The sequence below is a fragment of the Pectinophora gossypiella genome, chromosome 15 (genome assembly GCF_024362695.1).
Source record: "Pectinophora gossypiella chromosome 15, ilPecGoss1.1, whole genome shotgun sequence".
In the NCBI taxonomy this organism is placed as follows: domain Eukaryota; kingdom Metazoa; phylum Arthropoda; class Insecta; order Lepidoptera; family Gelechiidae; genus Pectinophora; species Pectinophora gossypiella.
This window is the reverse complement of record NC_065418.1, coordinates 359,877-385,268: the sequence shown is the minus strand read 5'-3', so window position 1 is coordinate 385,268 and position 25,392 is coordinate 359,877. Positions and strand designations below refer to the sequence as shown.

At 39.6% G+C, this 25,392-nt stretch overlaps 4 protein-coding genes across 9 annotated transcripts; 2 read left to right on the top strand and 2 right to left on the bottom strand.

Annotated features, from left to right (window-relative positions):
• The first annotated feature begins 871 nt into the window (after positions 1–871).
• Positions 872–6,727, top strand: LOC126373101 (serine/arginine repetitive matrix protein 1-like). 2 transcript variants are annotated; one of them, XM_050019101.1, is made up of 5 exons: positions 872–2,356; positions 2,432–2,489; positions 2,632–2,652; positions 2,738–2,785; positions 3,206–6,727. In XM_050019101.1, exons 1-5 carry the CDS (start codon positions 1,109–1,111, stop codon positions 3,868–3,870), a joined length of 2,040 nt encoding a protein of 679 aa, XP_049875058.1. In that variant the 5' UTR covers positions 872–1,108; the 3' UTR covers positions 3,871–6,727. The 2 variants fall into 2 exon arrangements, with proteins under 2 accessions (XP_049875058.1, XP_049875059.1); XM_050019102.1 differs by lacking the exon at positions 2,632–2,652.
• Positions 6,439–13,190, bottom strand: LOC126373160 (uncharacterized). Of its 2 annotated transcripts, XM_050019190.1 has the most exons (6): positions 13,143–13,190; positions 12,124–12,205; positions 11,599–11,705; positions 10,921–11,132; positions 8,956–9,652; positions 6,439–6,838 (listed from the first exon to the last, which is right to left on the bottom strand). In XM_050019190.1, the coding sequence occupies exons 2-6, from the start codon at positions 12,147–12,149 to the stop codon at positions 6,744–6,746; spliced, it is 1,137 nt and encodes a 378-aa protein (XP_049875147.1). In that variant the 5' UTR covers positions 12,150–12,205; positions 13,143–13,190; the 3' UTR covers positions 6,439–6,743. The 2 variants fall into 2 exon arrangements, with proteins under 2 accessions (XP_049875147.1, XP_049875148.1); XM_050019191.1 differs by lacking the exon at positions 13,143–13,190 and having other exon boundaries at positions 11,605–11,705.
• Positions 13,191–15,436: 2,246 nt separating this feature from the next.
• LOC126373202 (beta-1,3-galactosyltransferase 5-like) lies at positions 15,437–18,736 on the top strand. 3 transcript variants are annotated; one of them, XM_050019255.1, is made up of 4 exons: positions 15,440–15,551; positions 15,755–15,990; positions 16,933–17,202; positions 18,593–18,736. In XM_050019255.1, the coding sequence occupies exons 2-4, from the start codon at positions 15,790–15,792 to the stop codon at positions 18,716–18,718; spliced, it is 597 nt and encodes a 198-aa protein (XP_049875212.1). In that variant the 5' UTR covers positions 15,440–15,551; positions 15,755–15,789; the 3' UTR covers positions 18,719–18,736. The 3 variants fall into 3 exon arrangements, with proteins under 3 accessions (XP_049875213.1, XP_049875211.1, XP_049875212.1); XM_050019256.1 differs by having other exon boundaries at positions 15,437–15,990; positions 16,999–17,202; XM_050019254.1 differs by having other exon boundaries at positions 15,437–15,990.
• Positions 18,737–19,103: 367 nt separating this feature from the next.
• Positions 19,104–24,268, bottom strand: LOC126373171 (beta-1,3-galactosyltransferase 4-like). 2 transcript variants are annotated; one of them, XM_050019206.1, is made up of 6 exons: positions 23,587–24,268; positions 23,025–23,080; positions 22,735–22,939; positions 21,831–22,066; positions 21,045–21,308; positions 19,104–19,985 (listed from the first exon to the last, which is right to left on the bottom strand). In XM_050019206.1, exons 1-6 carry the CDS (start codon positions 23,723–23,725, stop codon positions 19,869–19,871), a joined length of 1,017 nt encoding a protein of 338 aa, XP_049875163.1. In that variant the 5' UTR covers positions 23,726–24,268; the 3' UTR covers positions 19,104–19,868. The 2 variants fall into 2 exon arrangements, with proteins under 2 accessions (XP_049875163.1, XP_049875164.1); XM_050019207.1 differs by having other exon boundaries at positions 21,045–21,239.
• Positions 24,269–25,392: the final 1,124 nt, after the last annotated feature.

The window sequence follows — 25,392 nt, the reverse complement described above, 5'->3', positions numbered from 1 at the left end:
GATAAATATCATAATAAATTATAATTATTGTATACAAGCAAGAAATTAAGAGATCAATTGATTGATGCTACTCCCCTCCAGTGCGTGAGGTGTAGACATACTTTCAAATATTCACTCAAATATTACCTATTTTATTTATATCATAAAATTTTATTAGTTGTTATCTTAAGTCTGTATTATCAAGAGCATTTATGTGTAGTTGTTAGTTAAAATTGCATGTTTATAGTTGTGTATATTTATTTGTCATATGACTAGGGTTCGATGGACAAATTGATCTTTAGAACGAGTGGACAGCGGTGGTCAGTTAAAATAAAAACCCTTCATTTGTACATAACTTCGGTTTTTAATTTTTGAAGGTCATTTGTCTGTCGAATTATTAATAAATTAATCTTATCTGTGTACCTCTTAGCTGTTTTATGTGTAAAATAGGTGTATTTTTATTATTACTCAAAACAATAAATCACAAATTATTTTTCACGCTGTTAGTCTTCATTCCGTAGGTAGTTAAACTGTTACTTTTATTAAGATGACCAATTTTATCCTGATTATATTTTTATCTGTGTTATTTTGATTAGAATAAGTGTTCATAGAGGAATTCTGCAAGCTACACGATATAATGAATAAAATATCTATGTATATCTCACTGTCTATTATTTATTCCCGGTCGGTCGACTTATTTTGTTACAATTTTTTTAGGTAAAATGTTTCCGACATTTGAGTAACGTGATAGATAAATAAATTGCACGATAAAGAAAAATGATTTCGCGTATGTGTCACAAAATTTCAATAAGATTCTATGATTTCACCATACATATCCGTTCAGTTACAAAAGTATCTTAAAACTCTAGATGTCAAAGCTGAAAAAATTGTTCAACAAGTTTACTGGAGAAAAAAGTAAAAATATAACCTCACTTATTTTCCTTGTTAATTTTATCGATTGGGAATTGCAGCAAATAAGAAATAATATCGATGGATCTTCTAAGAAGATTTCTGAACAGGAATAGAGGACTGTAATAATTACTATTTTATAATGTTTATAACTGTGAAACATTTTGTCATAGCGGAAGAGTTGTTGTGATTTACCCCCTAAGTTTTTGTTTGTTTTGTGATGGCGAGTCAAAAAGATAACTCGGATGGTGAAGACATTCCTAGTGATTTCTTTGATGATTTTAATAAAGATGAGTTTATAGAGGGTCTTAGTGTGATAGATAGTTGGGACGATGAGGGAGGCAAGCAGCGGAGCTCGCGGATTAACGCGGAGGCGGTGGAGAGTGTGAAGGATCTCCGAGAGCTGATCCGCGATGGGCGAGACGAGGAGCGCCACAAACAGCCGCCACGCGACTACCATCGCACGGACCGGAAGAAGAACCTCGACGACTTCATCAAGCCGGGCAGCCGCCGCGACCCCAACAAGACCAACGAGGCGATCAAGCGCGACAAGAAGGAAAAAGTGAAGGAGTACCTCGCCAAACACTTGGAGTCCAGCGACGACCTGCGCCCGCCCGGCACCGAGCTCGATGACTACTACGACGAACACAAACTAGAGAAAAAACACCCTTTAGAAGAATACAATTCAAGTCACACTTCGCGGCTACGGGAATCACCGGCTAAGCAGAGGCGGCGCAGCCCCCGCCGGAGTCCGCGCCGTAGTCCCCGCCGGAGCCCGCGTCGCAGCCCGCGGCGGAGCCCCCGGCGTAGCCCGCACCGAAGTCCACGCCACAATCACTGGCAACCACATTTGCCATACATGCAACATAACCGTTACAGCCCTACACGAAGAGACAGACTTCCGCTTCGCCCATTCTTAAATCAGCGCCGTAGTCGCAGCCCGCGAAGATACAGCCCAAAACGCAGCCCCCTTAGGCGACGCTCAAGGTCACCATATCAACGCAAGCGTTATGCTAGGCAATCACATTCCAGGTCACCGGGCCCCTCAGATAGCTTTTTGTATCCAAATGAGCCACAACTAGTACAGGGATATGCTCCTGATATGTATGTGCCACCACAGCAATATCCTGGACCTCCTATGAATGAGTATCCAGGGGGACCATCGGGATATCCTTACCAGTCAGACCCTAATTATGCTGTTGGTTATAATGTAGGTTATAACTATGGGAGCCAGCCACTAGCCCCTGGGGTAATTCCACCAGTGTCAGTGCCGTTGCCAGTGCCGCAGCCCGTGCCAGCTCCAGTCATGAATGTAGCGCCTGGACCCGTGATAACTCCAAGTCCAGCACCTGGGATTGCTAATGTTCCTCCAGCAATGGTTCCAGCACCACAAATATCTCCATCTGTAAAACCACAACCAGCTCCAGCAAAAAGGGATGTCACTACTCCTTATGATGCTTTGGCCCAAGTAAATATATTTTCATTATGTTCTTTTATGTGTCCCATTGGTCTGTTTCATATTGTGCTCCACTTAATTTTTCAGTTAGTGGCAGATGGAAAGCTGTCCAAAGAAGATTACTTGAAGTTAGCTCCAAATAAGAGTGAGTTTCTGTTATCATTTGTTTGCACTATTATTTTTGTTAAGGCAGTATAACAACATTTATCAATATTTTTTTAATTTCCTAATTTTATAACAAGAAATGAGTGTATAGTACTTTTATTTGTTATGTACTTTATTTGCAGGCATGTCAGCCAGAATATTTGGTATGTTGGTGTGTTAGTATAAGATACACTTCTATATTGTTCCCAATAAGTTATTTTTTTTACAAGGTGTTGTACATTGTTGCAGGTGTAAAAACATCAACATCTTCAGCAGAAACCAAAGTTAGAGTTGATGGTGGGTAATTGAGGGCTTCATTTATAAAACGTTACACACACTCACACACTACAGCATAGAATATAGTTACTCCTATTATCATAGTGGAATCGTGCGGAAAGATTATCAAATATATACCTGCGAACTACAGAAATAACTCTAAAATAGGTACTTTGTTCGTAAATTCGTGAACTGAGGTTCAGTTTGATTATTTTTTACCTACCTATAATATTGCTTCACTTTCTTATATTTGTTTAAGTGCTTACAACAAACTGGTCGCGTTATTATTACAATAATTACACAATTAAATAATATTATTAATTTTTAGTGTAAATCACACGCTCTTTGAACAGCATTGATTGTTATTAAGTTATTGTTTAAATTATTTATTTACCTTCTTACATAAACTTAATGACGTAACACATTTTTTCATGATTGCAGTGTTAAGTCGCTGTTACTCAGCTCTAACGAGTTTGGGACCCCTGCGTATGCCTAGCAGATTGGTGTTGAGCAGTTCTGCTTGCGGGCCGGAGTTGAAGGCTTTGGGTCCAAAGTATATATCTCCGTTGAAGAGGCAGGCGGCGATCGAGTTCCACTTCACGACGCCGAGCGTCTCCGCGGCGGTGGTGCACAACAGGCAGCTCGTCGACGCCATCATCAAGACCGTCGGCCTGGAGACGGTGGTCGCGCGGCCCAGGAGGAAGCTTCCCAAGAACACGAAGGACGCCGCAGTCCAGACGACCAAGCCGTACTGCGATGTGTGCGAGGTCCGCGACGCGACCCGGTACTACGACACGGCCACTTCCATAGACCCTGAACACTTCACGTCGACGGTTCACACGCAGGTTGTGGAGCAGGAGCTGTTGAGCTCCAAGTCGGTGTTCAACCCGAGCGGCAGCATCGCCGACGGCGCGCCCATCTCCATCGCGCACCTCACGCCGGCGCAGCTCGTGTCGCAGCTGGCGGCGCGCGCCAAGACCCTGAAGCAGGCCGAGCCCTCCCCGCCGCCCAGCCAGTTCGCGCGGCGCCCCGGCGGCAACTACGACTACGACGGGAGAGGCGGGTCGCACTACCAAAATACTTATAATAACTACAACCGCTATTAGACTGGTGAAATCGAATGTCATTTGTTAACCATTCTATATGATAAGTTTATTTAATATTTTAACTTTGTGTGAAATGTTCGTATTGTAAGTTATCATAAGCTGCGTGTTCATGACGGGCAGCTTCGTGGAATTACGCTGCGCCATGAGGCATCGTGTCGACGCGAGGCAGCCGCCGCTCTCCTACCCGTTAGAGGTCGCTTCAGAAGGGTGAGCAACGTCGGAACGCTAGAATCTTATGTAAACCTCAATATTGTTTGGTTTCGATTTATGTAATACATTATACTTTACAGAATATGGTTTAATTTTATAAATGTCTGGGTAAATCCATATACCAAGATTTCAAGTTGGTGGACTGCAATAGTCTACTTACTGTCTATGCTTAATTGTTCGTTTATTAAAGGGCGCAAGTTCCAGTTTGAAATATTTTCATAATCATGTCATCTATCGATATAGCTTCCTGGTCCTGGCAACAAAATGTGTTCAACCAACAAAGAGCGCATCGCCTTCCGTTGCGGTTAATGGAATTCAAGAAGATATTTCATCGCGGAGACGGGAACTACCGATATATAAGTGACAACCGATAATTTTCGGGCGTCCTATTCTAGCACGGTACGGTATGATAGCTGTCACAACTGTCAAAATAAACCATTTTATGGTCTCTTTCGCACTAGGCTGTATTCTTATCTTTCTTTCCTGTAGTCATACGCACCATGCTAGATAGGGGGTGGATCTTCGAACACCGGTGGTCAATATCACCGTAAACGCAAAAATATGGTAGAATATTTTGTCTTTTTGGAAATATCCAGTTAGAACTTATGTATGTTGAAGTTCTTCAGGTCTTCCGGAAGACTCGGTATTCGAAGAACCACTCGAACGCAAAATAATTACGTGCCTACTTTAATTAAAGAAGTATTGTTGCGGAAGTAAAAAAATACAAAATATCTCTCACATTTTAACTATGTCGTGTATTAGGTATCTAACGTTGATATATGTTAATATTTGGTATCAAAAATGTATATTTCATATTTTTAAAGTTATAACTCATTTCAATATTGATTTTACATAGAAGAGATACGTGAGCGTCAAGCTAGCGGCCTCAAAAAAAAAAATGGGCACGAAAAAATAATTTGACCATACCAAAAAATAGTACTCTTATTGAAAAAAATAGTACCTGTTGTAAAAAAATTAGTACCATCACGGTTCTGGATTTATAGCCATGTTTTATTGCACTTGCTAGCTTGACGGTGAGCGAAATTTGGCGAGAGTTAACGACAAGGTCTTTCGCTTTGATTTAAACGCCAAAAAATAGTACCGAAATAGTACTCACCCCCTGCAAAATACCGAAAGTAGTACTTCAACGGTTCCAAAGTTATAAAGGCAGTTCTTTGATCCCGCTAGCTTGACGTTTTGAAAATACCTATTATCTGGGGAATGCTTGCATACTTCAGTTTGTAACTAATGTCAATAAACTCGTATGAAATAGTACTCCCTACCATCATAATTTGGACCTGATTCTCTTTGTAGAAATATGTCAAAAAGTCATTATAACCTATGTCATACATTTATCAAGACAAGTACAGTCGCGAACAAAATTATTACACATGGTCAAGAATGTTGTCAGATTTTAGTATTTTTCCCCATTTTTGGGTAAAAATTGGTGAAGTGCCAGGGTTGTCAGATGAAAGTAATATCATTGTTGAAACTCTTTGAGTTATTATACAAATACTGCAAATTGTTTATTAACAAACACTTCGATCCGTAACAAATTCAACATGAAGGTATAAATTATAAAATAAAACAGCAGATTAAAAATGTATTATGATGTATTAAAATCACAGATTGTTTTCGATAAGAACTAGACCCATGCAGCCATTTTCTATTAAAATTAGTGCATATGGGTATTATGGGTGTATACAATAGGATTTTTTTGTAATAGCAGCACTCTGAAGTGCAAAGAAATGATAGGGTAGACCTCCAAAATGGCAATACTTACGAATAAATTGTGAGGTTATGTAATTGTCTACGTGACTGTATCAACAACAAATGTATGGCATAGGTTATGATGATTTTTTAACATTTCTACAAAGAGAATCGGATCAAAATTATGATGGTAGGGAGTACTATTTCATACGAGTTTATTGACATTAGTTACATACTGAAGTATGCAAGCATTCCCCAGATAATAGGTATTTTCAAAACGTCAAGCTAGCGGGATCAAAGAACTGCCTTTATAACTTTGGAACCGTTGAAGTACTACTTTCGGTATTTTGCAGGGGGTGAGTACTATTTCGGTACTATTTTTTGGCGTTTAAATCAAAGCGAAAGACCTTGTCGTTAACTCTCGCCAAATTTCGCTCACCGTCAAGCTAGCAAGTGCAATAAAACATGGCTATAAATCCAGAACCGTGATGGTACTAATTTTTTTACAACAGGTACTATTTTTTTCAATAAGAGTACTATTTTTTGGTATGGTCAAATTATTTTTTCGTGCCCATTTTTTTTTTGAGGCCGCTAGCTTGACGCACACAAGAGATACATAGTCTGTAATGCAGTTAATTAAATAAAATGTTTAAATTATGGTTTATATTTTATGACGTACTTTGCGATATGCAGGTGGAGTACAGGGTGGTAACAGTGTGTATATGAATTGTATAATATAACAATTGATTGGAAAGTATATGAAACAAAATTATGTGGTTATAACTTTTATATCTCACTATTTTTAAGTTTCGCCACTAAATTGGCCTGATTTGGCTCAAATTGTGTTTATATAGCGAGAATTCAAAAAAAAAATTACGGAGTGCTCGTGTTATTCAATATCCGAATAAATTCGACTATTTTAAGTCAAAAACAGTCACCACTATTTTATTAAACTATCCTAAGAAGTCGTCAAGCCACTTTTCCAAGTCCTCGGGGCGTTCTATGACTGGTTTATTTTCTGTAGGTGGGTTTTCTCCGGGGTCTGTGCCTGAAAATGCCCAAAATAACGCTCATTAGCAAACACAAAAACAACATAAGTTCACGACTATATCCAATTGGGGTAGTAGTAGTAGTAGGTACATCAATCGCAAGGTGAACTAAGTACGCACACCTCACCGAGTTTTCTGTTAAATTAAAAAGGTAATTCTCTCGGTGGGCGAGGCGACGATTTGTGAGCGTCAAGCTAGCGGCCTCAAAAAAAAAATGGGCACGAAAAAATAATTTGACCATACCAAAAAATAGTACTCTTATTGAAAAAAATAGTACCTGTTGTAAAAAAATTAGTACCATCACGGTTCTGGATTTATAGCCATGTTTTATTGCACTTGCTAGCTTGACGGTGAGCGAAATTTGGCGAGAGTTAACGACAAGGTCTTTCGCTTTGATTTAAACGCCAAAAAATATTACCGAAATAGTACTCACCCCCTGCAAAATACCGAAAGTAGTACTTCAACGGTTCCAAAGTTATAAAGGCAGTTCTTTGATCCCGCTAGCTTGACGTTTTGAAAATACCTATTATCTGGGGAATGCTTGCATACTTCAGTTTGTAACTAATGTCAATAAACTCGTATGAAATAGTACTCCCTACCATCATAATTTGGACCTGATTCTCTTTGTAGAAATATGTCAAAAAGTCATTATAACCTATGTCATACATTTATCAAGACAAGTACAGTCGCGAACAAAATTATTACACATGGTCAAGAATGTTGTCAGATTTTAGTATTTTTCCCCATTTTTGGGTAAAAATTGGTGAAGTGCCAGGGTTGTCAGATGAAAGTAATATCATTGTTGAAACTCTTTGAGTTATTATACAAATACTGCAAATTGTTTATTAACAAACACTTCGATCCGTAACAAATTCAACATGAAGGTATAAATTATAAAATAAAACAGCAGATTAAAAATGTATTATGATGTATTAAAATCACTGATTGTTTTCGATAAGAACTAGACCCATGCAGCCATTTTCTATTAAAATTAGTGCATATGGGTATTATGGGTGTATACAATAGGATTTTTTTGTAATAGCAGCACTCTGAAGTGCAAAGAAATGATAGGGTAGACCTCCAAAATGGCAATACTTACGAATAAATTGTGAGGTTATGTAATTGTCTACGTGACTGTATCAACAACAAATGTATGGCATAGGTTATGATGATTTTTTAACATTTCTACAAAGAGAATCGGATCAAAATTATGATGGTAGGGAGTACTATTTCATACGAGTTTATTGACATTAGTTACATACTGAAGTATGCAAGCATTCCCCAGATAATAGGTATTTTCAAAACGTCAAGCTAGCGGGATCAAAGAACTGCCTTTATAACTTTGGAACCGTTGAAGTACTACTTTCGGTATTTTGCAGGGGGTGAGTACTATTTCGGTACTATTTTTTGGCGTTTAAATCAAAGCGAAAGACCTTGTCGTTAACTCTCGCCAAATTTCGCTCACCGTCAAGCTAGCAAGTGCAATAAAACATGGCTATAAATCCAGAACCGTGATGGTACTAATTTTTTTACAACAGGTACTATTTTTTTCAATAAGAGTACTATTTTTTGGTATGGTCAAATTATTTTTTCGTGCCCATTTTTTTTTTGAGGCCGCTAGCTTGACGCACACGACGATTTCGCCATTTTATTTTATTTTATTCGGGTAACATACAGCCTCTTTTACAAAGTATTTATATGTGTAAACAAAAGCCAATTACAAAGCTACCACAGGTGATATATTTTATACCTATGCCCGATTTTATACCTATGGCCAGAATGGATTGGCATTATAGGTAACTCTTGTTGAGAGTTAAGTCCTTCATTGAATCCTGCAGGGCTAATTTGCGCAATGTGTTATCACAATGCAATTATCGATCGATTCAATCAATTTTATCGCAATCGATAGGATTGTTTTTTTTTTCCCTAACGTGGCACGAGATTTTGTTCGTATTTTGACAGAACGATATGACTTATTTGGGTTCACATATTAGCACCAATCGACAAAACGACAATTATATCGTCAGAATCGATAAAATGACTGTGACAAAATTCAATCACGTTGTGCATGTTAACCCTACTGCTGATCATGATGTAAGTAAAATTAAATGCTTACCTTTAGAAGATTCAGCTTTTAGTGAAGTAATCTCCACTTTCTTAGTTTCCTGCACATTTGGTTTCACTGTGGCTTTACTACTGCCTAGAAGTAATTCATCAATATCATCTATTTCTTCATTCTTGACCTTCACTGTTCCTGATTCTTCCAATTTGGCCTCATCTTTGCAAATAGTTTCTTTTTCTGATTTTTTTCTTAATTTTGCTACTACTTGGTGTTGTAAGTTTGGATTTTCTATTTTTGTTTCAATGTTCTTTGACCCTAGGTTTATGTCTTCAATTAGATCAGATATATCACGAGCATTTGTCGTTTCTAAATTTCCATAGTCTGATTCTGATAAAGTTGTTTTCTTTTTACTGGTTTCAGTTTCAACATTTTCTTCGCTAACACTATATTTCTGTCTTAATATATTTTCTGATGCTTCCAAGTCTGGAGTAGTGTATGATTTGTCATTGTAATATTTCTTTTTATATTTTATAGCTCTGTTGTTCATTGTTAATATATCAGATTTGGTGAATACAGATAGGTCTATGTTGTTTCTTTCGTAAAATGGTACAGTGTTAATGGCTGTAGCTAGGGTTTCCATGTCTATTTCAAAGTATTTGTCGTACAGAGAAGGTCCTCCGTCCATGTCCCAGTTTTTTTCATGTTTGAATTGGAAGTGACCGCCGACTGAGAGAGGAGCTTGTACGAGTTTCTGAAAAAAGAAATATAAATACAATAACTCTTAATTGCATAAAAGGAGTACAATAGGCGGCCTTATTGCTAGAAAGCAATTTATACCAGGCAACCTTAAGGTGAAAGAAACAAAAATTATTAATTATTGAAAGTAATGACCTTTGCCTTTTAATCACTGACATACTATAAACAAATAGATTCAAGAAAAGCGTTCTCACTGTGTTGTAAGTAAATACGTTTATATTAAGTTACAATAGAACTAGATGTCGCGTGGTTCGCTCACTGCAAGCAGCTCGCGTGTCCTGTATTAGTTGGAAACTTTGTATGGCGGCCATCTGGTTTTTCCGCCATTTTGTTTTTTTTTTACCGGCAATTGGATTCGACCCAGATTTTAATAGGTCTCAAGAAAACCAAAACGTTCCAGGTGTGATATGTTTGCCAGGCCGTAGGGTGCCCCCTGATGCGGAGCAGTTATCAAAGATGACGTTCCAATCACACCCCTATACATCATTTTTACCTCTTGAGACATTTTCTGGAAAAACATAACTTTGTATGGCGGCCATCTTGTTTTTCCGCCATTTTGTTTTTTTTTTTCACCTGCGATAAAATTTGACTAAGATTTTAATAGGTATGGTGGAAAAAAAAAATGTTCCAGGTTCCATAGTTTTGCCAGGCCTTAGGGTGTCTCCATGATGCGGAGCAGTTTACGAAAACCTGGAAGTATACCCGTACTCTACATGACGTTCCGATCAAAACCCTCATACATAATTTTTATCCCTGAGGCATTTTCAGGAAAAACTAAAAATTTGTATGGCGGCCATCTTACTTTTCCGCCATTTTGATTTTTTTCTCACCGGCGATAAAATTTGACCAAGATTTAAATACATTGTGCAGTTTTCAAAGATTGAGAACAATGTCTATACTTGACATGAAGTTCTTATCATCATCATTTTTACCCCTGAGGCATTTTTTGAAAAAACATTTTTTTTGTATGGCGGCCATATTGTTATTCCGCCATTTAGATTTTTTCACCGGCGATTGAATTTAAGAAGGTATTGTAAAAAAAAAATGATCTAGGTATAATAGTTGCGCCAGACTGTAGGGTCTCTCCCTGATGCGGGGCAGTTTAACAATACTAGTTGTACAGTGACGTCATTGTACCCATTGCAACTAAATTCGATCTTCGCAAGCCATCGATTCGTGACAAGATGCGCCGTGGCGATTTTTACAGAGATTAGTAGTCTATTTGTTTATATATAAAGTCAATGCTTTTAACATTGTCTTTACCTCATAATCTGCACCTAAGTTTTCCTGTTCCACCATCTCTTCGTAACTTTCAATTGGCATTTCATATTTAGTCCAGTTGCTTTGTATTTCTTTCTTCTTGTATTTGGAGTTTGCTTCCTCGGTGATCTTGAGGATGTCATCAGTCTCCCTTTTCAAGTTTTTGTAGAACTCTGGTCCGGGCTCTTCATACACCGGCTTTGATGGTGTTGCAACTGAAGGAAGAATTTTAATAGTATTTAACTCCTTGACAGATAGATATCCCACAACTTTATGATCATTTATATGAACGTCCTGTATGCTTTGTATGTTATTGTTTTGTGAAAATTTTATTATGTTAATGTCTAGTTTTTGTTTATAATATCCTTTTATAATAAACAATTTCTATTCTATCCTATTTTATTCTATTATCAATAATTTTGACTTCTTTCTTTCTTTCAAAAATACATCAAGGTTTTATCATTCATTATCATTAATTTAAGTAACAGAAAAAACATTAAAAAAAAAACAAAAAAATAACTATAAATGCATGTGTGTGTTAAGATCCACACCTTTTTCTTCATTCTTGTCTATCAAAGGCCAATTCTTTGACTCCCTTATAAGACGCGTCAAGAAAAGATTAAGGATTTTATGAGGGAATGACAATATAATAAATAAATGAGGTAAGGAAACATTTTGTACCTTTACTTTCAGTTTTTTTCTCAATTCTTTTTTCTGCTTTTTCAGTAGCATATTGCCGTGACTGTCGCGGTTTACGTTGCTCCTTAGCGTCATGTTTACCTTTATGTCTGAAATAATAGGAAGCTGTTAATATTGAGTGTAAGTACCTATCTACTTATATTTAATTATTGTAGTAGTAAGTGTAGTCGCTAGATGTACGTACCTAAGTAATAAATATAAGGTATTTATTGTAATTCTCTTACTAAATAACAAAGCATCCCTGAAGGGGAAGGCTTAGGTGTATAGTATATATGAGACACCCAGTAGTGGTTTGCTGTTATTTATTAATTTAAGATCGAGGCTTAATTTTATTTAGCGGTTATTGTATGAAAAGAAACATATACTAATATCACTTTGTTGTATTTGTACATAAATAAAAAATGTATGCAAAACGATCTGCTACGCTAGGTACTATTAGGTTAGGAGGGGGCTGTACTCGATGTAGTTATATTAAATTATGAATAAAATTGATCAAAAGTAACTTACGCTGTTTTCTTTGAGTCCTCTGGCATATTTGTAGATATAATTTAAGCGATTGTTTTCGTAAATTTTAATACAGCCCAGTGATAGGGATGTTCGATCCGATCCGATACTTATGTGGATCGATACAATGTAATACGATCCACTCGATTTTTGTATCGATACAATGTCATTCGATCCGTAGGCGGATCGATACAGAAGCACGGTGGATCGGATAGAAAAATCGTATTAGGTTGTACTTGTACCAGTAGGTACAGCTTGTCTGGAAAATAATTGTTTAAAACTTAAAGGCAGGGTTGCCGATGACTATTGAGTGAATTTTCCACAAATCCAAGACAAATTCCCCAATTTTGGGAGAAAATATCTTTTATCTTCTTTTTACTCACTTGTTTACTACAAAAAGTTGTTGGTCGCGTCAAAAAAATAGAAGTCAATTTCTTTCCAGCATTTTATATATAACATAATACTAACACTAATAAAAAGAGATTCTTATTTCACTAATGTAAACATTTATTTCTCTGGCGGTAGATTTTGATAGATGAGATGTATTACTATATTTAAAAGTACTGTTAATTTCGGCATTTGTTACCGAGATTTTATTTTTATGTAAGTAGTACTTTTTAGTCGCTTGGACAACCAACAACTTATTTTGTTTATATACCAATTGTTTTTGTTTTTGTCCAATTGTAATTTTACCTAAAAATCCAATGTTTGGTCGTTGTTTGTGAAAACGGATACTGGAGGAAAGTGCAAATTATGTCATATCGAGGTGAAAACTAAAGGAAACACCACCAATTTGGCAAAGCACATAAAAAGGCATCATAAAAACACGGAATTTGTGTCAGAAAGTCAGCAAAAACACAACATCTTTTATTTTTCTAAATATTTGATTCGATACTGGATCGATCCAAAAAATCGTATCGAGTCAATAGGATCGATACTAGGATCGATACAGTACATTACGATCCATTGCGATCCGGAATATCGATACAACGCTACCGGATCGAACATCCCTACCCAGTGATTTACCAACAAGACTTCAACCAGCTGATTTTGACGTTATTTATTTCTTTATCTCATTTTTTTTTGAAAGAGTTCGGCTCTGGCTTAGTAGTATTTTAAGCTTTTCTTTTTTTATAAGAATTATGGCCTGGAATCAAGTCCTTTGCGCCAAGTCTTCGTTATTTTATATTTTAGTTGTATGTATTATGAAACTTGCCAATGCTATTTTATCAAAATCTCCTGATTCCCTTCACTCAAAATTATTTTAAGAAACTAAACAAGTCTACCATAGAGAAACCCGCGAAAGGGTTTCTTTTATTCAAACAGCTCTTTTTGCTATAATTAATAAATAAACTGTCTATGTCCTACTGCTGGGCACAGGTTTCTCCCCACATTCAACCGGATGGAGGGGCACAGGGGATACTCCATCACTCTGCTCCACTGCAGTAACCAAAACAAACGGCTTAAAGTGCCTTGTAAAGCACGGAGTCATCTTACTTTTTCTGACAATCAGATGATTTGGCTTGCCTTGTCCTCTCTAGACAAAGGGCAGTATCACAAACTGATTTTGACAATGTCCCCATCGAAAATCTCTATCAAGACAGTCAACAAAGCGAGTCGAGAGATTTTCCTTCTGAGCTTCGGAACCATAAAATGCACGTCGTGTGTTTTATTGCATCCGTAACAATTATTAGGTACCTATGTAGTTAGTGACTGTTTTATGATCAACGTGTTTAGAACTCCAATAATGAGAATATCAATTTTATGTGAACACGGGTAATTTTATATTTTAGTGTCGGGTAGCGAAATTAATATGTAATAAAGTTCACGCCTATTTGTTCTGGGGTAAGCAGAGACTATGAATTCCATTTGCTTCGATTCTGACACACTTTTCGTGCTTCCTCCACTTACTTTATATCTAATATACATACATACATAAACTCACGCCCGTAATCCCTAATGGGGTGGGCAGATATATCTAATATACCTAAGTAAATTTAAACATATAAACAAGTCGATCAGTCGAAGTAAGTCTAATTATAACGATTTCGATAAATCCACTACCTACCTTAGCGCTTTAGGTATGATTGCGCATGAGTTGGCGGCGGTACGGTGGGCCGTGGCGCTGCTGATGTTGATGCTACTGCTACGAGGCCAGCATCCGCCGCAGCCAGCCTCCTCTGACCTTCATCGCATCTTGTATGGTATGATATTATGTTATTGGGCTCTGTTCTCCACATTTTAACTCGTATGTCAATAATCATGTATTTAATCATTGTCATTGTTAACCAAACTAGGTGTATTTACCATCGCTCAATGGCTCAAATTAGCTTCAAAACGTTTTTTCGATTCTGCTCCGCACCACGCAAATCCCCTGGTAGTTGCGCCTTCCTATTACATTCCTAAGTACGTATACATCTCGATCAGGGACGGTACTGAAAAGTATCGGCGTCCGATGGACGTAATATACGATCCCGACGACCCGATTACTCTAGCCATAGAGGCGGTCAATCAGCGACACCAAACACTTCAGAACCCCGATACCGACCCCGCCGGCGTGGTCGACGATTTCCCTCAATCAGCGCTTACCCACTAGGGACCCACTAGGGTCGATTAATTCTTTCAAATATTTTTCCTCTCAGACGATGCCCTGAGCCGAGGTTCGCGCCCAACTGTGCACCCTCAGGCCTGTTGTCTTAAACGTTGTACCGGGTGAGAGCCTTCAGCGCTCCCCATTAGTCCGGCTAAGTAGTTAATGCCATCTGCGGCAAATCTACAATAAGTCACGTCAAAAAAACAATAACCCAACTAGGTCCTTCCAGAAGCCTCCTTGAAGTATGGGTCATCCTAGCTAGCGACCTCGCTGTTCTTATGTAGATTTATATCTGTTGTTTTGCTACTCCCATGTATTCCAACATTACGACAGAGGAAGTTTATTCCCATAAATATACCATCGTCAGATATTAGAGATTAAATCGGCATGTACTTACATCTATCACAACTTTCACAACCACGTCCACAGTAGCTACTTATCATGAATCGTGATATAGGTATCGGGGACAAGAATATGGCTATCGAGCCGAAAAAAAAACATACATTCATTTACATTAACTTGTGATTGATACTGGTTTCCTTACAGCCAGCCAGAACATGGACACGAAGTCTACCCCCATACCGCGCGTCATCCTCACCAAGGTACGTTGGTTTTGACGTGACTGATTGCAGATTCGTCCGCAATTGGCGTGACGTCGTAAAGAGTGTGTGGTGTATTCCATGCAGGAGCTATACGTGCCCGGGCACCGGGTGGCGCACCCGGAGCTGTGTCCGCAGCTGGGCGCGGGGCTGGCGCTGCTGGTGCTGGTGACGTCAGCGCCGCAGAACAGCGGCGCGCGCTCCGCCATACGCTACACGTGGGGCAGCTTCGCACGCCGGTCAGACATCGTCCTGGCTTTTGTTATAGGACAATCACAGAGAAAATATCACAGTAAATAGCATTATTATCTATAGGTACTAAGTCAACTTCTCTGCAGGAGTTGCCACCAATTCAACATATGCCCGTGTTAGGACTTCACTAATGTCTTGTGGTGAGTTGTAACTGGTGTGTCTGGTGGGAATGTGATGGGGTATGTTGCAGAGCGGCTAGCGCGTGAGGACGCGTTGTACGGAGACATGATTCAGGGCAACTGTGTGGACTCTTACTCCAACCTGACGCTGAAGGTGCTGTCGATGCTGGAGTGGGCCGACACGTACTGCCCGCGCGCGCCGCGGGTGCTCAAGACCGATGACGACGTGTTCCCCAACTTGCCGCGCCTGCTGCGCTTCCTCGCTGCGCCCCAGCGCGCCAACGCCACGCACACTGTGTGGGGGCAGGTCGGTACACATTGCACTATTAACACGCTTAATGCCACAGGACCAACTCTCGGGGATATTCCCTCAGACATGAACTTGTTTCTACGCTAGGGCGTTGACGCTGATGCATCGGGCCGCCGGGTGGATTGGCTAGTATACCTAATAACCTCTTAACCCTTTCACCGCCAAAGTCTGATATATCAGACATTTGAGTTTCGTGCCCTCGCCGCCAAAGTCTGATATAGCAGACAAATATTTTTCACCATTTTAACTGTATTTTTTCTTATCGTTATAATACCTAAGGACACATGCTTTAGTTTTTCAGACAGTTTATAGTTTCGTTATTTGAAAAATATCAATTTCACAATGTATTACAATATTATTTAAATAATAAATCATTAAAAACAAACCATGATTATAAGCTATTTCCGACGATTTTACACACAAGTGCGATGTGACTAGGTAATTATTTGACTAGATGGGTAGGTACTATGATATACCTAATTAGATCACTCACACGCGTACGCGCGTGTAAAAACGCAGGTTGAGTCGATTGTATGGAGTGTCCGCTCTGTGTCGTTTTTTGCATATGGCATTCATCACTTGGCCGGACAAATGGGCAGCGCTGAAGGTTCTCACCCGGTACAACGTTTCAGACAACAAGCCTGAGGGTGCCCAGTTGGGCGCGAACCTCGGCTCAGGGCGTCGTCTGAGAGGAAAAATATTTGAAAGAATTATTCGACCGTGGTAGGTCGATAACGATAAGCGCTGATTGAGGGAAAACGTCAACCACGCCGGTGGGGTCGGTATCGGGGTCCTGAAGTGTTTGGTGTCGCGAGCTGATTGGCTGCCTCTATGGCTAGAGTTCCTCTGTGTCGGTTAGAAGCAGACAACTATCTAATCTGAACGGTATTTTTTTGGTGCAACGAAGTAAGTAGGTATATTTGAATTGGATGTTTTCAGAAGACACAAATGGGTTCGAAAACTCGCCGTAATGTGAAACGGAAGTCGTTTCTCACCAAGGTGCAGTACCCATCGGCCTTGTTGCCCATGTTCTTCAGTGGCACCGGGTACGTGATGACGGCGGACTGCGTGCGGCCGATGCTGCGGGCCGCGGGCGACAGGCCCTACATCAGGCTGGAGGATGTGTTCTTCACCGGCGTGCTTGCTAGCGCACTCGGGTTCAACCGGCCGCGAACAAAGGAATTCACAGGAACTAATCTGAGATTTCAAGTGAATATTTTGCGTATTAAAACTTTTTGTCAAACAAAATATAAAGGGTGTTAGGGACATCGTAACGAAAACTTTGAGGAATGAGTCAGACCATGATTCTGAGTCGATATCAAGTGGATTTTTCCGTCGCAAAAATCATGTATTTTTTTAGTTTTTTAAAATTATTTTCAATTCTATACTTTTGCGATGGAAAATTCCACTTGATATTAACTCAGAATAATCAGCTGAATCATCCCCCTCAGTATTCGTTACGATGTCACTTACACCCCGTACAAGTACATACGGTAGCCATACAAGTAGGTATGGGTGTTAGTGACACCGTAACGAATATTGAGGGGGATGATTCAGATCATGATTCTGAGTTGATATCAAGTGGAATTTCCTGTCCAAAAATTCATGATTTTTTTTTGTGTTTTTTTAAATTAATTATTTTCCTATCCATACTTTTGCGACGGAAAATTCCACTTGATATCAACTCAGAATCATGGTCTGAATCATCCATCAAAGTTTTCGTTACGATGTCACTAACACCCTGTATAAGTAAACCGACTTCAAAACAAAGTTAAAAATAGGTGCTTAACTACTTACTTAGTTGTAAATATTCAGTACCTATAAATTAGTTAATAGCTTTTTTTGACGTGACTTATTGTAGATTTGCTGAATTTCTTCTCCTCAGCCACAACATCTGGCGAAATGTAAATTCATAAATGATAATTTGACCTTCATCAAGTTTATCCATGATTATGTATTTATGTAATACGTAAACTCACTCCATTTCCCCCCGGAGTAAGGAAATACTACCTATGGAATTCCATTTTTTCCATTCCTAAAAGGACGTACGTTGACCGAATTAGAGATGTCCTTAGAAAAGTCTTAGTACGATTTCTCTGAACCGGTGTGCGTGTATGAAGCGATTGATGAATGTGGAGGAAGCAAGAGAAGTGTGTCTATGATAAGTAATGCCGATTCCTGAAAATTCTGATTCCTAATGCTGTCCGGTGGCGGAATACTGGGCTGATATGCCATCTAATCCAATCAATGAGAAGAAGAAAAAAGAACACTAATAACCGGTTCTTACCACGTTTAAATCAGGGATATGAGACTCCCGATATTTCGACACTGTTGCAAGTGCCATGATCACTGGATGGCTGATGAGATTGGAGTGGAGTTGGTAGATCCATAATTTTCTATGGGCAGACATATCTGTCTACCCTCTTTCTTTGCCGCTTGTTTATGTATTTGATGTCGGAATGTTAGGAACCATCTGAACTCGCACCAAACTCACTACGACAAACCGCACTAACTGTGTCATCTGTTATAATTATGATAATAACCGCGTAAACCTAAAACAATGTAAGAAAAAAGAATATTGTTTTTTGTTTTGTTTTAGGATGCCGTTACGCACACCTTGTGTATGGCTCTGCGCAACATTATCGTTCGCAACGTGACGCCTCGCCGGCAGTACGAGCTGTGGCGCGCGCTGCACAACGCAACCGGCTGCTTCACGGGAACATAGCGCGCTGGCATTCCCTTTGTGGCTAGTAAACCTAGCTCAGCCGCTGATGAGGAGTGGAGAGTTGTCGTTCTATACGTAGTATTATTCCTTATTCTATGTCGACGTTGTGTGGTCTTATCACAGCAAAGACATTGTTTATGTCGTGGGCCGATCATAAAACTGCTGAGAAATAAAAATAAATTTAAAATAAAAGATAAAGTTATTTAAATAACAAAAATAATAATTGTAAAATAAAGTTATTCAATAATTTATTAAAATATTTATTCAATTAAAATTAATAAACATGTTTTTATAATTTACTTAAATTTTTCTCTACAGAATTATTTTATTTAAATTATTATTAAAAATACAATGTAAAAATAATTATTCTTAATTAAGTTATTTTTTATTTTATTGAAATTAATCGCCCGTATTATGGCTTCCTATGTGATTCTTATAAAACTTATAAAAAGTGTATTTGTTACTTTAAGAGTTTTATTGCTAGTTATTTATAAGTTTTTGCCTTGTCATAATATAAGATGTGTAGGTAAAAAAAGGGCAAGAGAGCAACTATAAAGGCGTATTAAGATAATTTGTCTTATAAATTGTGCCCAAAGGCACGGCTTGAATTAGGTATTAATATAAGTACTTACATAATTTATTTAATTAATAGTGACATCGTAACGAAAACTTTAAAGGATGATTTAGACCATGAATCTGTGTTGATATCAAGTAGAATTTTCCATAGCAAAAGTATGGAGCTGAAAATAATTTAATAAACCACTAAAAGTATCATGAATTTTCCGACAGGAACATCCACTTGATATCAACTCAGAATCATGGTCTGAATCATCCCTCAAAGTTTTCGTTACGATGTCACTGTCGCCTGTGTAATAAAACAACTAATCTCGTCGACCAAAAAGCGTGTATAGAAAGCGATCACAGTGACAAATTTGTCTCCTTCTAAACATAATGTCGCTGGCATGCAACTCTGTAGTTTATGGTGTCAATTTTGCACGAGTTAGGTTTATGATGGATGGTCTGAATCACTAACAGCCTGTATACAAAGTATTAGCATCACAAGGCCGCCATACAGCGGGAATCGTGAATCGTTAGCGACAAAGGGAACTCCACCGGTCTCCTACCACTGCTATAGGTAAGTACCCAAATGCTACGTGCACTTGTCGGCTGCGGCGTGCAGCTGGCGCCACAGCTCGTACTGCTGGTGGGGCCACACCTTGTGCAAGATAAAGTTGCGCTGCACCACGCACGGCGGCTTACCGGATGACTGAAACAACAAAATAACATTCTATTTTCCTATTTTTCACTATTTTTTATTTTTGTTTTTTTTTTCTATTTTTTTTATTTTATTTTCTTCATCTTATCGATTCGATTGCATATCAGATTTTACTGGGCCAGTATTCCACTACCGCACCGGCCAGAAATCACCAGCTCCTTGTGCGTACAGGGAGTCTAAAAACATAATTGTATTTTGACATTTGCGCATACGTATAAAAGCAATTCGTTTAATCTTACATTCCATTCAACTACAATTGTAACAACACACACATAACTAGAAACAAATTTTTAAAATAAGAATAACAAGCTACAAATAAAAAAGTCCTCCAGCTCACCACATCGAGGCAAAGTCCCCAGAATACTGGCCACGTTGCCTCTCTGCACCGCCAAACTGACTCTTTGGGCAAAATAACTGCCAGCTCTAGGGTCGGAAGTTGCCTCGATGAGGCGAGCTGAAATCGTCTTTAAAAATTGACGTGCATCTGGACCCCCACGTGTCTACAGCAAAAGGCAAGAAAAAATCCAAAAAAATGTAGGTGCGCTATGTCAACAAATGTCAAATAGCAATATTGCTTTTGAGATGATTTGCTTCAATGTGGGCTTATTAAGCCCCCTGATGTCACCGACGGGCGCACGGTCATTGGGCAAGACGACAAGATATAATAGGAACTATGGAGTTAACTAAAACGCTTTTTGTATCGCTAGTTACAGTACAGCGCACAGTGGTTTTAAAATCATATTTTTTAACATACATACATAAACTCACGCCCGTAATCCCTAATGGGGTGGGCAGAGCCACAAGTAATCAAAGACAACTTGCAGCCACTGTTGATACGAAGTCCAAAGATGGATATGATGAACCTTATGGTGATAAGGGATCAGCCTATCGCCCATAACATTAGTTGTTAGAGGACACAATCCCTCTGTCGGTTTTTACGACATGCCCGGGAAGAGAAGCAGCTGAACGTGTTCTATGTTTTTTATATGCTCCCAGAACAGCATAGAAGCAAACATATTCAGTCATATTTTTTAACGTGTTTATATATACCTGCGAGGCCCCTGTGAATTCCTTTGTTCGCGGCCGGTTGAACCCGAGTGCGCTAGCAAGCACGCCGGTGATGAACACATCCTCCAGCCTGATGTAGGGCCTGTCGCCCGCGGCCCGCAGCATCGGCCGCACGCAGTCCGCCGTCATCACGTACCCGGTGCCACTGAAGAACATGGGCAACAAGGCCGATGGGTACTGCACCTTGGTGAGAAACCACTTGTCTCTTTTATTGCGGCGAGGGTTTTGGTATATTATTGCATTATACTGAAAAAAAAAAAAACTGTTTATAAAATTGTGACTTATAAGTCTGAGGTTCCGTAAATTAGATGTTTCCAAATCTATAATATTTCCGCGCAGCTCCCGTCGCGGAGTCGTCGACGTTTGTCGAATAAAACGTTGTCTATGTTAAACTCGGTACGGCAATGCAGGACGGAAGGGGCGCGTCACAGGGACTGTAACCTGGAACCTGACAGAGGGCAGCAGTAGATAACTGTCAGTTCTATTCAGAGGCGGAAGACAGGAGTCCTAGTATGGCTTTGTAAAAGACTACTCTAGGCGCCATCCCACTTGCATCAGACAGAGTACTGCGGGGCGGAAAGCTAGAGGGAAACCACTGCCCTATTTTTCCCTAAAAAAGTAGCATTAATGCTACACCGACAAGAGCGTCGCTCTTAAATTAATGATGATGATGATGTTAAACTACTCAGCTGACTTTTGTCTGAGGGAATATCCACGAGAGTTGGTCCTGTGGCATTAAGCGTGTTAATAGTGCAGATGTGTTCCGACCTGCCCCCACACAGTGTGCGTGGCGTTGGCGCGCTGGGGCGCAGCGAGGAAGCGCAGCAGGCGCGGCAAGTTGGGGAACACGTCGTCGTCGGTCTTGAGCAGCCGCGGCGCGCGCGGGCAGTACGTGTCGGCCCACTCCAGCATCGACAGCACCTTCAGCGTCAGGTTGGAGTACGAGTCCACACAGTTGCCCTGGATCATGTCTCCGTACAACGCGTCCTCGCGCGCTAGCCGCTCTGCAACATATCCCACCACATTCCCACCAGACACACCAGTTACAACTCACCACAAGACATTATTGAAGTCCTAACACGGGCATAATTAACCGTATGGTGAATTGGTGGCAAACTCCTACAGAGAAGTGGAATTGGTGCCTATAGATAATAATGCTATTTACTGTGGTATGGCCACAACTCGTACACTTCATACAAACAATTTCGTTTTACACAGACACTACACATTGACATTATCATACACACGCATCTATTCTATTTTCTTTGTTTGTGGCTGCATCGTTCAGAATACACACGCATCTGTGTGTGTGACGTCTGACACCATACCGTTCAAGTCTAAACTATGTTCGACGATGTAATGTATCAAAGGACTAGTAGTCAACCCTAAAACTATTTTGTTTATGGTAGTTTTTTGTATCTATATAATCTTTGGATCGAGGAGTTTTGTAAGGACGACGAACTGTTTTCTTGGCTTATCATAAATGGTATTATAATTATTGCTAAAAGTAAAAATAAATAATTACAAAGATATAAAACGGAGTATTTATTAGACGACTGGTGGGGAGCGGAGAGTTGCCGTTCTATACGTAGTATTATTCCTTATTCTATGGTATGCTGACAACTCCTGTAGAGAAGTGGAATTGGTACCTATAGATAATAATGCGATTTACTGTGATATTTTCTCGGTGATTGTCCGATAACAAAAGCCAGGACGATGTCTGACCGGCGTGCGAAGCTGCCCCACGTGTGGCGCACGGCGTAGCGCGCGCTGCTGTTCTCTGGCGCTGACGTCACCAGCACCAGCAGCGCCAGCCCCGCGCCCAGCTGCGGACACAGTTCCGGGTGCGCCACCCGGTGCCCGGGCACGTATAGCTCCTGCATGGAATACACCACACACTCTTTACGACGTCACGCCAAATTGCGGACGAATCTGCAATCAGTCACGTCACAACCAACGTACCTTGGTGAGGATGACGCGCGGTGGGGGGGTAGACTCCGTGTTCATGCTCTCGTTGGCTGTAAGGAAACCAAATCTTGGAAGACGCGGGAGTTGCAGTAAAGCGGGCACAAATCTTTACACAGAGAGGTTACTTGCGAGAAAGACCCATACTTGAAGGAGGCTTCTGGAAGTAGCTACCTAGCTCAATTAATTCATCATCCCCACTGCTGGGGCACGGGCCTTCCCTATGGATGGATAGGGAGAGATCGGGCCTTAAACCATCACGCGGGCCCAGTGCGGATTGATGGTTATTAACGACTGCTAATGCAGCCGGGACCAACGGAAGGGGCTGCTTATAACGTGCCTTCCGACGCACGGAGGAGCTCGAGATGAAAACTTTTGTTTTTTATGGTCACCCATCCTATGACCTGCCTTTGCGAAAGTTGCTTAACTTCAACAATCGCAAACCGAGCGCGTTTACCGCTGCGCCACCGAGTTCCTCCAATTAATTAATCAATTCAAATTCATGCTTAGCCATCTACGAGATAAAACGTAGAGAACAGAGCCCAATAACGTAACATACATGATGTGTACATGATACTGTGATGATGCCCAGAGGAGGCTTGCTGCGTCTGTGGGCCTCGTAGCAGTACCAGCAGCATCAGCAACGCCGCGACCCACCCCGCCGCTGCCCTCGGCCGCACGCACCTTGCGCCGTACATCGCGCCGCTGTATCATCATGCCACACTATAAGTAGGTACTACATAAACATGCCCGTCCATCTGTCCATACATAACCAGGTATGCTCAATTCTACGACAAGCCGCCATTGCTAGCCCATTGATGACGTAAGTGTTGCCATTCAATTGGTATCTCCAACATTCTAAGGACGCGAATTTTATTGTTGAAAATTAAGTGAATTACTGACTAAATGTATTTAATTACTAATATTTGTCACGTATACAAAAATCATTAAAACTGTCATCATCATCAATTTAAGAGCCACGCTCTTGTCGGTGTAGCATTTCACCATACTACTTTTTTAGGGAAAAATAGGGCAGTGGTTTCCCTCTATTAAAACTGTACGTAAGTAAATAAATCTTTTATTAAAAGAACAAAATTAATTGCTTTGCAAAGTAAATTAAAAACATTGGACGTGGGTAATTTATTTTTTACGAAATGGCAACGCAGGGTCGGATGACGTCAGCTGGGCTAACTTTGAAAATGCTAGCTGTTAGTTTTGAGCATACCTGTTATACCATGTACATAACTATATTTTTTGGGTTTATTCGGGTATCACGCTACAACTACTATATTATATGAGAAGCTATTCGTCAAGGAAGAGCTCAGATTTACGCTGACGGAGTTCCGGGGAGTCCGTGATAGCCCCCCACATGAAAGCAATTCGAAAGAAAAACAACATTGCTATTTGACATTATGTTTGCATTGCGCAAACATATGAGATAGAGATTGCTACTTAGCAATAAGGCCGCCTATTGTACTCGTTCTATTTCTCTTTTGTTTTGTATTTTGTAAAGAGAACGCGGGACTAACATCTCAGTGTCACTGGTTTGAATTCCAGCTTGGGCTCTAAATAACTGATTCCACTTGACGAGTTTGAATTCATGTTTGGACCATAGATAATTGATATCACGTGGTTTCCAGGGTTTGTGCCCGGTTAATGGCAATAGGCTCACCCTATTTTACATGGGACTTCAACATAGCTGCCAGACTATGCACCTCTGCCTACCTCTTCGGGGATACAGGCGTGATGCTGTGAGTTGCGGGGAACAGCTAGTAAAATGTTCAAAATTATTTACTTACACAAATGTTTATACACTACACACATAGCAAAGGGTTTGGAATTTTCTTCTTCTTTTTGGGTTTTTTTTATACCCGTTTAAGTAGTTTTTATCTTTTGTGTAACGTTTGTGATTAGTTTTCAAATTACTTAATTATAAATTAATATAATTTGTGAACATTTTTAATATTTTACTAAGTTGAAATATTGTATCCTACAATTTACAATCACACCAAGTTTGACGCTTATAATTTATGTATTATTACAGAGGTAATACAAGATGTTGTTTTTATTTTATTTTATAATTTAGAATAGCACTAAGTTTGGCGCTAATAGGTATTATCGTTTTTCGACAAATTAAGAAAAAAACGACATTGAAAAATCATTTTCATGTATAGGGACCCCCCAATATATTAAACGTTTTGAGATTTTTATTATTTATTTTATTAGATTTTAATTTCAACTTGGATTTGGGTTAACTTGATGCCTTAGAGACAGACGGACAGACGGACGGACAACAAAGTGATCCTATAAGGCTTCCGTTTTTCCTTTAGAAGTTCGGAACCTTAAAAAGGGAAAGTTGATGTTT